Genomic DNA, 11,319 nt, shown 5'->3' on the forward strand with positions numbered 1-11,319 from the left:
ATAGCCTGAGCTCCTGATGTGTACACAAGGTGAGAACCTCTCCATTGCTCAGGTGCCAACAAATGCCTACACATCTTCAAATGTCCCATCTACAGCACTGTGAAACCAATAAGGAGATTAAAGTTTCCTTGCATACAAAGAAAATAAATGAAGCTTGTGCATACAACAAAATTTTTTCTTTTTGGGGGTAACATTAAGCAGGAATTTTTCTATCTAGCACCAAAAAAAAACCCCAAAATTCTAAGATACTTTACAGGGGCGATTCTCTAGAACAAATGTATCAGTTTTATGTTCAGGTTGACCTGGATTATTCCAACAGTTTTCCACAGTTCTGGCAAAAAATATATATATCATATAAAATATACATCTGTATAAATGTCAAAGAATACAGGTTTTTATGGCCATCTCTTAACACTCCTGAATTGAGCATGGGGGGTTCAAACCCCACCCATTTTTCTCAACTGTAAAATCCATTTGTTTACTACTAAAAAGATCTCCTTGTGTATGACAGGCCAAGAAAAAACAGTTTTGAAGAAAGGAGCTAAAAGGATGACATTGACTCTGATCTGAGCAATATTAGTTACATCACCCACCCTGCACCAATCATAATATAAATGACTTTTCACCAAGCTTCAGGACAGAGAAGCCCCACTATGGAAGGATGGGATGCAGCCAGAGCAAACGTACCTGCTGGCTTGCCCTTTGCTAGGAAGTTCAAACATTTTTGTACTGCTTTGCAAACAAAAGACAGGCACACTTAGAACAGAGAATATAGCTAATATAAAAATGTAACTGCTGTGCAGAGGCAAAATATAGCTGTTTTTCTGGAAGATGCAATATTGCTTTTATTTTGGTGTCATTTACAAAGATAAAGCAGTTCATTGCAATTTTTGTATTTACATAAATTCAGAATTCAGCTTGAGGTTGGAAAAGCTGATTTTATTGCTGTCTTTCAAGTATACACTGCTGACTTCAACTGGCTTTGCAGTGTAACAACAGCACAACAAATTTACATTTTTTTTCAGAGATCACAGTGGAAGACCCATCACAGAATTCCATTATTTGTTCACTGGGGAAAACACTTATGTGCCAAAGACAGGAAGACTTCAGCCTGCAATAATCCATTACTTGAATGAGAAAAAGATTCTATAGACCAAAAGTATCAAAAAAAAAGGACATTTTAGGTTTCGTGGGAGTTACAATTTTTTATTATAAGAATAAAACATTGCAAAAAAGGTGTTGGATCATTTACTGAAACTAACATTTGCATAACTTTTCTGAGTGTTTTGAATTTGTATCTGAAACATTTGAAAGAAATAAAAAGGGAAAACAAATCCTTCTTCTTGTTTTTCTTTTTTTTTTTTTTAACATGCCTGTGTGGCAAGAATGCTCTAAGTTTGACAAGGGTGATACCATCTATATACATTTAGGAAAACATGCTTGCTGTGGGTGTACAAAAATAAAATTTATTTGTTAAATTACACATAAATATAAGGTACAAATGTATTTTTAAAATACAGATAAAGATAATCACACTTGCATTGTGTACATATGAAAATACAGTATTTTAATATTCAACATACACAGACACATTTATGATAAATGCAACAAGTTGGCAATGCCAGTTCTCCTCAGTCTATTGTTTGTTCTTTTTTTTTTCCCCTTCCAGTTTTCCATAAATATGGAAAAATAGGCTTTTAAAACAACTAGTTCTGCCGGACATCTTGCAGCAGCTTGTTAATTTCTGCCACCAGCTCACTGGCATCCATGAGTTCATGTTTGCCGTCGCTTAGGTGGTTGAGCACATTGTCAAAATCATCCTCCTCATAATTCTCCGGGATCTCCTCCATGGCTGGCAGCCATTTGGATGAAGGCTGCGCACCCGAGTGAGTCCCTAGAGCGGGCCCGCTGTTGGCAGGGTTTTGGAAATGTGTGCTGGCTGCCCAGGCTGCCACCCCCGGTGGATAATTTACATTCTTGGCTGGCAAATGTCCCTTCCTGCGCTCCAGCGAGTTGGAGCGATCCATCTCATTGCACTCCGTGTAGGCGTCCAACGAGGGAGGCAGCAGGCGCTGGAAGACGCTGCTCATTTCGGAGAGGAGGGAGGAGGTGCAGGTGTCCCCTGACTCCTCCTCACTCTGGCAGTCCTTCCCAAATGTTGAAAAGCTCTTCTTCTTCTCACTGGTGTCGGCTGCTTGGACATCCTCCTCGAGGCCCTGGTGATGCTGCTGCTGCAGGTGCTGCTGCTGGGGTGACTGGAACTCCTCCCCAGGGATGAACATGTTGCTTCTGTAGTCAGAGGAGGGAGAGGGCAGCGGGGGCATCCAGCACTGGTCCGAGTGGCCCAGGACCCTGCACTCCTCCGTGCACAGGCGCATGGCTGCAAGAGAGACACGGGAGAGTGAGCACCCCATCCTGCTGCACACAGCGCCTGCACTCGCAGGGATTCCTGTCACCGGGACTGCACTTCCCCAGAGATGTTCTAATCCAGTGTTTGGTTTCACCTTGTGTGTGCAGGAATGTAGCAAATACAAACAGTCTGGTACCTCCATTGGCAAGAACGAGAACAAACAGTGCAGGTCATGTAAGAGAGTAATGCAATCTCTTAACTAAGGCTGAAGAGACACATGTAAATTCCGGGTGGAAAAACAAGCACTTGTGGCTTGAAGCCACATGAACCCTTGTACAGTTCTAGCTCTTTAAAAACCATAAAATTAAAGGAAGCAATTTCTATCTCCAAGCACTCACTTGAGTTTGAGAGAAGTCTTCCACATGCAACAACTAAGGCATATCAGAGCAATCGAGTGGGAATAAATGGACAGGAGAAATAAAGAGCAAAGAATAATAACATGTAGAGGGATCTCCTTTTCCATTAAACAACTCCTTTGTTCTGACAATGAAGTGTATGTAGAACTCAAGGTGATCCACTGCCATATTGCCTTTTTAACAAATCAGTTAAATTTTAATCCACTATCAGAATACCTGAGGTCTAATTCCCTGCCTGTGTGACTCTGGGTGTTTATACTGGATTTATACTCTCAGGTGCACTTGCAGCTCTGTAGCTCAGCTTAGTGGCCCATGCTGGCTCAGGCCTTGGAATAAGGAGGGCTCTAACCCACTGCATGGGAATCCAGGTCAGCCATGAGGGCTGAAGAGCAGAAGACAACAGAGTTGCTCTCTCAGCTTCTTGTTTATTGATGCCTCTCAGGTAGAAGCAATAAGATGGGGCAAATGACTGCAACCCTGAGTCCTGCACTGGTCCAAACTGGCCCACAAAGGGGCACTGTCCTTTGCAAATATTCCAAGAAGTCTGGGAATGGTTCCTGGAAGCAGAGACAGGCAAAGCCCAATTTGACAGACCTGCAGAGAGGGATGTGCCAGGAAAGATGCTAAATTTTCCAGCCAAAGGGAACTGATTGTAGGACACAAAGCCTCGCCTCAGGCTGTGTGTCTGTGTGCCTGCCAGATATGCTGGAGAAGATCTGGGTGCTGCTGGGACCCTAATGGCTCTGAGTCACCAACTTCAAAAGTCAGCTTTCAGAAATGACAGATTCTTTGCATTATGCATATTTTGACCATAAGAAACTCCTGCCCATATCACTTAATGGTTAGATTATCCCACACAGAATAGAGTTTCTTGTTCTTTCTCAGCATATACTGACCTCAAAAGAAATGTTTGCAGTCATGCCCTGGAAGTTTTCCTTGCTCCCTCAACACATTTCCCACCTGGCTCTGGATCCACTCCGTTTATCAAAAAATCTTTTTGTAGTGGTGTAATCAGAACTGAACAGTATACAGAGTATTTCAGTTTTGGATGTACTAGTTATTTATAAAGTCCTACTCTCATACTGTCAGCACTATATTTTTGCACTATTCACAGCCTATCGTATTGTTTGCTTTCCTAATGGCCTTTCCATTCCTATGAGCATAAACTTTCTCCATGTCATGCATGCAACAGGATGAATTTCTTCAGGATTACAAGCTCAGACTGCAGCCTGGATATTGCTCAATCTATTGAAAAATAACTGCTGATCCAGGAAGTTTCAAACAAAAAAAGCAAAGTAGAATATATCAGTGGCTGAAGTTTTAATAGAAGAGACTGAAATGACTGCAAGTGTTTGTTCCCACGTATGACATTTTACCGAAAATGCCCAAGAGTTCGAACTGTCAAAAGACATCTAAGCGATCCATGACCAGTTCTCAAGTCATCCCAGAAGGTGAGGATTACACTTCTAATTAAGAAGATTCCTTTAAGACTCCTTTACATTCATTAGATACTTCAGTGGTCTGGCATTTCATTAGTAGCGAAGTTTGTCTTAATGACAGTTTTGCAGCTGTTGTTATCCGGAATGGTTTTGGTTTAAAAAAATAAATTCTGACGCTCCTGAACATAAGATCAAAAGATACTCTGAAGTAACTGAATGGTGACACAATCTGTACTTAAATCAGCAATAAATTTTGAAATGTCCAGATGCACAACAGCTTTTTTTTTTCTTTTTTTTTTTTTCCCAGAACTTCAAGCTCGCTGGTTAAGGTTTAAAAAGAAAAAGAAACAAGTCTTTCAAGGACAGCAGGACAGCTATGGAACTTTCCAATCATGTAATTTGTGGAGTTTTGAGGGACTGGCTCCATTCCTTTCTTGTTCCACCTTAAATAGACAAACTGAAAGGACCTTCCCACAGCATTTTTGCCTGTGTCTAGACTGACAATGCAGAAACCTTTCAGAATGAGAGAACAGGAAACCTTCAGGAAGTTTTCTTTTCCTTTTCATATATTGGGATTGTAGATCAATTCAGGTCTTCTCTGAAGAGGTTCAACAGACTTATCTGAAGGATTAAGGCCACACATAGCAATAAATGGACATCTGGGTGAGTCTAAATACCAGTCTTGATAGCCCAACCCAGTTCTGTCTGCACTGAGAGGAGTTTCCCTTACTTCAAATTTAATTAGCCTGGCATTTTTGGAAATCCTATCCTTAGGCTTACTGTTTAGAGAAGGAATTGTAAGAGATGAAAATGGGTCATGGGCATTTCAGCCAGCTAAGAGGACAACCATTCCTGTCTGCTGGCAGCCCCTAGTTGCCCACTGTAAAGGGATCACTCTTCCTTGGCAGCAGCAGGGCAGGATGCCAGTGCAAACACCATTGCACTTCAAGTTACCCAGGCCAGCTGAGAACTCCAGCAGATCCCTCCCTGCCTCCTTGCTAGGGCATAGGAGAGAATGAGACATGCCTCATGGTAGCTGGCAGAGGAATAAGTAGTAGGAGTTAGGGAGGATGAGGATAAAAATATATTAGAAGTCCAGATTTAGGTAAAAGATTCTGAAAACAGAGTAACTCTTCAAGGCCTCTGGTTTTGAGCACATTTGAGAAGGCAGGTGAATGGCTGGGAATGTGATACAAGACCTAGAGTAGAGCAAAATATGCAAAGAAAATTTTAAATTTAAAATGTATATGAAAAACAATTTGAATTTCTGGTGTTTTGTCTTGTCTAGCATAACAACCCTGGTTAATACATGGGGGTCACTTTAGGAAGGCCCTGTGCTGTACCACCCCCCAAAGCAAAGGGGTGCATTTATAAAATTACTTTACTAAACTTGTTAAATTTAAAAACGTGGTTCAGTGAACCCTACTGAAATTATCTGGCCCTCTGGTTATACAGAGAAAACTAAATATGATCTGAAGTAAGAACAAGATCTAGGGTACAACCAGAGGCTGTATAATTATTAAAGTAATTACAAAATTCTTCTATCTGTACTAAGCATGAATTTCCATGACCTTTTATTCAACTTTTATTTGGGCATAAATTTAAAAGTAATACTTCATACACATGAATATGTATATGTATATTTATCCTACTGCCACTCACCCTTTTCTAATTTTTTTTCCTTTCTGCCCTCTGCCCCTGAATTTTACCTCTTAAGCTCTTGCTTCCAGAATTAGGGTTGCAAGATTTAAAATCTGGGAAATATTTAGAACCTTCCCTTGCTACTCAATTTCATTTTTCAGTGGGAAAAATACTTTTCTTTCTTCTCCATCCATATTTCTAGTTCACTTTCACACTCAATTTCTAAATGGTAAAAGTTTGTGTTATATGGATCAAATCCACTGCGGAAAACCTATCTCCCAAATTATAGGTCACTGTATTTTTAACAAACCACAACTGCCTGGCTTTGCAGAAACATCCACCCAGTCATTAAAAGTCTAAGGACTTAGAGCAGATCATACTTTTAGGAGGAATCTGGAGCCAGCTCATGATGTGAGTAAAAAATCTGCTCTGGGTAGATTTGCAGTTGTATCTGAGGTTTCATTTTAGTAGATACATCAAGGCTTCAACTCAGTATTTATCATGAAGTAAAGTAAAAAAGGAAGGAAATATAGGACTTGAAAGCTAAAGAATTTTTGCTTTCTCAGTAGTAGTTTTATCAAAGTGACAGCCAGGCAGAACTGTAAATAAAATGCTCAGCTTCCATTCTGCTCTTACCTGCAGGAATTCTTCCATCTGTAAGGAAAAGGTCACTGAATCCTTCCCCAAGAAGTCTGTCAATTGGAGACTCTCTCCCCAAATCATAATCACTGTCTCCAGCTTCACTATCACCCCGGCCACTGTCTTTCAAGCTGAATTTATCCATATCTTGTAGGGCATATCTGTAAAGAGAATTGTGGAGAACTACTTTATCTCAAGTAGGTTACAGTCCACTTTTTGTTTAAAAATACATATCTCTATATTTCTGATCCATGCACACTCTTATGTAGCAGAACAAACTGGATTTTTACCTGTAGCTTCTGGAATATTTGTTTCCTCTAAAACTTGGCCTTGGTTGATACTGGCCCTGGTGAAGCATCGAGAGAAGCTGAGAAACCTGCTAAAGAAAAGGTGAAAAGACTGATTCCTTGAAATGAAAGCTCAAGCTCCTAGGTGTAAAACCACTAATTTGCTTCTCAGGTTTGTTTGTGGTTTATTTTTTTCCCCTTTAAGATTTAATTAAATCAAATTCCTGCACATATATAATGCAGTATAATAGACTATTTGGTAGTGTCTTGTCTGACACAGAAAACATCTGAAGACTCTGTAAAATGAGGAAGTTCAATGCTGTTCATTAGCCTCTAAATTCATAATAATGAATTCTTTAACAAGTAAAACAAGCAACTAAACAGAGGTGGAGTTTTGTTTTGGCTTAATATATTAGAATCAAGCCTTTAATATTCCAGGATCCTAATTCAAAACAAAACAGCCTTACTTTACATGTAAAGAGTTACCAGGACACAGCTCTCATTTATTTAAGCTAAGACCCAGCATTTGCAGTAAAAACTGAGACAGGGAGTCTCAAAGTTTGAGATACAGTGCAGGTGTATGTTACTGCAGCTGTACTCAAACTGTGTCAGAATGTTTTAGTTCTGCACCCCCATTAATAAAAGAGTTTCCTGGATTGTTTCTGGATATAAATATTCAGGCACGGATTCTCAGATGGAGCTGTACAGAGAGGAGGGAGAGGGAAGGCAAGGAAGAAAGAGTGAACAGTTAACCAGTGCAGAGCTCTATGTTCCACTCCATTGTTTTGACCTTACAGGGAAGAACCAAGGAATAATGCTATTATTTATAGATTTAACCCTGTTCCTCAAGGCAATGGAATCTGTTGATATTGGAGTAAAACTGAAAAGCTGTGACATCAAAAAGAAATCCATGACACATTCCCATGAGACATAGACCTGGCTGCCTCTTGCTCTCACAGACTGCACATAGGGGTGTGTGTAGAGGCTTCCAAATGAGTGTCTACATAAATGGATGTGCAAAACCAAGGTCTGGACCTTACCTCGACAGCTGGGGTAGCATGGGTGAGTTCCAGGGAGAAGTTTTCCGGCACATGGTTGGAGGAGATGGTCACCAGGCTGTTCAGTGATTGGTGGCTGTGGTGGCTCTGCCGGCTGCTCATTTGACCCCTCTCCAGGGCCGGGGATGATGATGGCGAAGCTCTGTGGTGAGACCTGATGGGTAGAGTGCCATTAACCGTCGGCACCAGTGTGATGTCCCCTTTGTGGATCTGCCTGGAGGGACGTTTTGGATGGTGCTGGTAGGTTGATTCGGCCACGCGGCAGTTGTAAGACCTGGTGTCCTTTTTCTCTCGATTGCACCTCGTGGCAAAGATAACCATAATAACCAATAGCACTGCACATATAGATCCTAAGGATATAATCGTTATCATGGAGATGTCCAGGGAGGGCTGGCTTACCAAAGTTGCTTCGGTGCTTGGAAATGAATAAACATGCTCCAAAATGGTACATTTCAGAAGAGCTTTAGTACTAAGCTGAGGACTGCCTTTATCCTGGACTATTACCAAAAACTCCCATTGTTTTGCTGGAACTGATTCAACACTCACATTGATAGAGATGTCACAAGTTTGGGGATCCATCACAAAGATGTTGTTTTCCTTGTCAGCTGCTATGGAGCAGCTGAGCTCAGAGTTCATACCAGAGTCTCTGTCTGTAGCCCTTATCCTGGTGACAAGAAAGCCGATTTCAGCATCTTTAGGGATTGAGATTTCTGCTGTGCTGTTGCGTAGCGCCGGCCCCACGATGACGGGAGCGTTGTCGTTTTCATCAATGATGGTGAGTACAACTGTGGTGTTGCTACTGAGCTGCTGGCTCCCTCCATCCCTAGCTTGGACCATGAAGGCAATTTGATTTACTTCTTCATGATCAAAGGTTCGCAGGGCATAGATCGCCCCGTTGGAGGGATCAATGGTCACATAGGTGGTTATAGAACTTCCCAAAACAGAGTTCTCCAAAATAGTGTATGTCACCTGCCCATTGTCACCTAGATCAGGGTCTGTGGCTGTGACTGATGTGATGTATGCTCCAGGAGAGTTATTTTCCAAGATAACAACTTCATATCTGTTTGTCTGGAAGCGGGGTGGGTTGTCATTTTCATCACTGATTTGGACAGTAAAGTGTTTCACTGTGGAGAGACTTGGCGTTCCCTTGTCCTCTGCTATTACAGTCAAGATGTATTCAGATCTCTTTTCCCTATCTAGAGTGGCATTAGTTAAGATTAAATAGTTATTTTCATAAGTCTTTTGAAGTTTAAAGTGGCCATGCCCATGGAGCTTACAAACGATCTCTCCATTCACACCAGAGTCCTTATCTTGCACTCTGACCAGGGCAACAAAGGTGTCCAGGGGTGACCCCTCAGAAATGCAAGCTACCTCTTCTCTCTCTGTGGACATCAAATTTAAGTTGATTTCTGGCTTGTTGTCATTCACATCCACAACTTTAATTATAATTTTGCAGTGAGCTGGAATAGAATTTGGCCCCATATCCTGAGCCTGAGCATCAATTTCATAGGATTTGGTTACTTCATAGTCCACTTGCTTCAGCAGGGTCAGGTGACCTTTTTCTGGGTCTATCCTAAAAGTTTCTATAATTTTGGCAGACACATGACTGCTAAAGGAATACACGACCTTCCCATTGGCGCCCTCATCTGGATCAGTAGCATTGAGGTCTATGAGCAAAGTCCCAATAGGAGAGTTTTCCAAGAGCTGGATAATATATGACTGCTGCTCAAACACAGGGCTGTTGTCATTGGAATCAGAAATGCTGATTTTCAGGAGGGATGACCCAGATCTCTGAGGCACCCCTTTGTCAGAGGCAGTGAGTTGGAGTTCGTAAGTCGACTTCAACTCGCGATCCAGCTCTCTGACCACAATCAGCTCTGCATACTTAGCACCGTCAGTCCTGGTTCTCACATCAATGCTAAAAAAATCGTTTGCAGAAAGAGAATAAGTGTGAAGGGAGTTGTCTCCCACATCTGGATCAAAAGCACTGTCCAAAGGGATCCGAGTTCCTACAGCTGCACTCTCTGATATCTCAATAGGGATAAGAGCTCTGGAAAACTGCGGAGAGTTGTCATTAATATCCAGCACCTCAACTTCAACATGGAAAAGCTGCAGATGTTCAGTGGGCAGAGTGATCACATCAAACTCTATGGAGCAGTTTAAGTTTTTCTGGCACAGTTGTTCCCGATCAATTTTAGCTCCTATGCTGATTTCTCCATTATCCTCACGGACTACAAGCAAGGGAGAATTTCCCCTTTGCATGGCTCGAAACCGAACTGAGGAAGGGTTAGGCATTTTTAATAAAACATCAGCAACATCCTCCGATAGTCTTGCTATTACTGATCCAACCCTCTGCTCCTCATAAATCCTGTATTTCAAATTCTTGCCCATCACAGCATTATTGCAAGATATTACGATCAGTGCAAAAATGAATAAAAAGTGCATTTTACCGTCGATTCGATACATTTGTAAGTTTTTGCAATTAATTTCTCCCAATAAGTTAAAAAGCAATTATTTTGCCCTCCTTCGGTACCTTAAATCCAAAGCACATCTGGTCCTTTCCAGCTTGAAAGCGCCTTTTCTAGCCAGCCAAGTATTAATAACTTACAGATCAGAAAACTTTTGGTTTTTTCTATACACACCGTTCCGGGACATCCAGATACAATCTGTAAGCAATCCACGCTTTCTCATTTGACTCAGCGCTCCTCTTCCAGGCTGAGATGCTCCGGGGCAGCGTGCTCCTCTCTCACCCTCAGCATCAAGGGACCGCCGGGAGCCGGCGGGATGGATCTGCAGCCCGTCCTCCCGTCTTCTCCGCACTCGCCGCCGGACTGAACGCCCTCCCTCGCCGGCTCCAGCCTAAATTCCTCCGCAACTTCACTCCAAGTCCCCAGACAAAGCTTTTGCCCGGCCTGTGCTGAGCCCAGTGCAGCCAATCAGCCGGGGAGGGGAGGGGAGAGAAGGGGAGGGGAAGGGAGGGGAGGGGGCCCGCAGCCCGGCGCGCCGGGGCGGGGGACCAGGAGCGCGGGCGGCCTCTCGGCCAGCACCCGCCAAGGATTGGGGGTTGGGGGTGCAAATGACTAATGGGCAACTTTAAATCAACATCTCTCCTCCCCAACCCCCGAATTTTCATGGCAATTTCAAGCGGGGTTTTGTGATTTTAATTCCTCCCCTTCCTGCCAGGAGAAATGCGATCGCACTCCTTATTTACACACTTGAGGTTACCCCTTGTTTAACTCGCTGCGAGCTTTTAAGTGGGTTTGCTTAGTAAAAGAGCTGGGGCTGACGTCTCGCTATCCGTGCCGCAAGAGCGTCTTCTTGCTGCTTGTTTACCTACAACCTGCCTGTTCCCAGTGGATGTGCTCCTGCTCGGAGCCCTGCGAGAGCTCCTCCACTCCACGAAACCTGTCCTCCTCCTTCCCAAGTCAGGAACATTTTGCATTCTCTGGCTGCCTCTCGCAGCATCTCTGCCCTCAGCGCAGCTGCCTC

General features: G+C 42.7%; 1 protein-coding gene across 2 annotated transcripts; it reads right to left on the reverse strand.

Moving 5' to 3' along the window:
- Window positions 1-819: 819 nt before the first annotated feature.
- Window positions 820-10,744, reverse strand: PCDH18 (protocadherin 18). Of its 2 annotated transcripts, none has more exons than XM_009097515.3 (4): window positions 7,813-10,744; window positions 6,776-6,861; window positions 6,483-6,646; window positions 820-2,380 (listed from the first exon to the last, which is right to left on the reverse strand). In XM_009097515.3, exons 1-4 carry the CDS (start codon window positions 10,294-10,296, stop codon window positions 1,707-1,709), a joined length of 3,408 nt encoding a protein of 1,135 aa, XP_009095763.2. In that variant the 5' UTR covers window positions 10,297-10,744; the 3' UTR covers window positions 820-1,706. The 2 variants fall into 2 exon arrangements, with proteins under 2 accessions (XP_009095763.2, XP_009095762.2); XM_009097514.4 differs by having other exon boundaries at window positions 6,776-6,864.
- Window positions 10,745-11,319: the final 575 nt, after the last annotated feature.

This window comes from Serinus canaria, chromosome 4, assembly GCF_022539315.1.
Source record: "Serinus canaria isolate serCan28SL12 chromosome 4, serCan2020, whole genome shotgun sequence".
NCBI lineage: Eukaryota > Metazoa > Chordata > Aves > Passeriformes > Fringillidae > Serinus > Serinus canaria.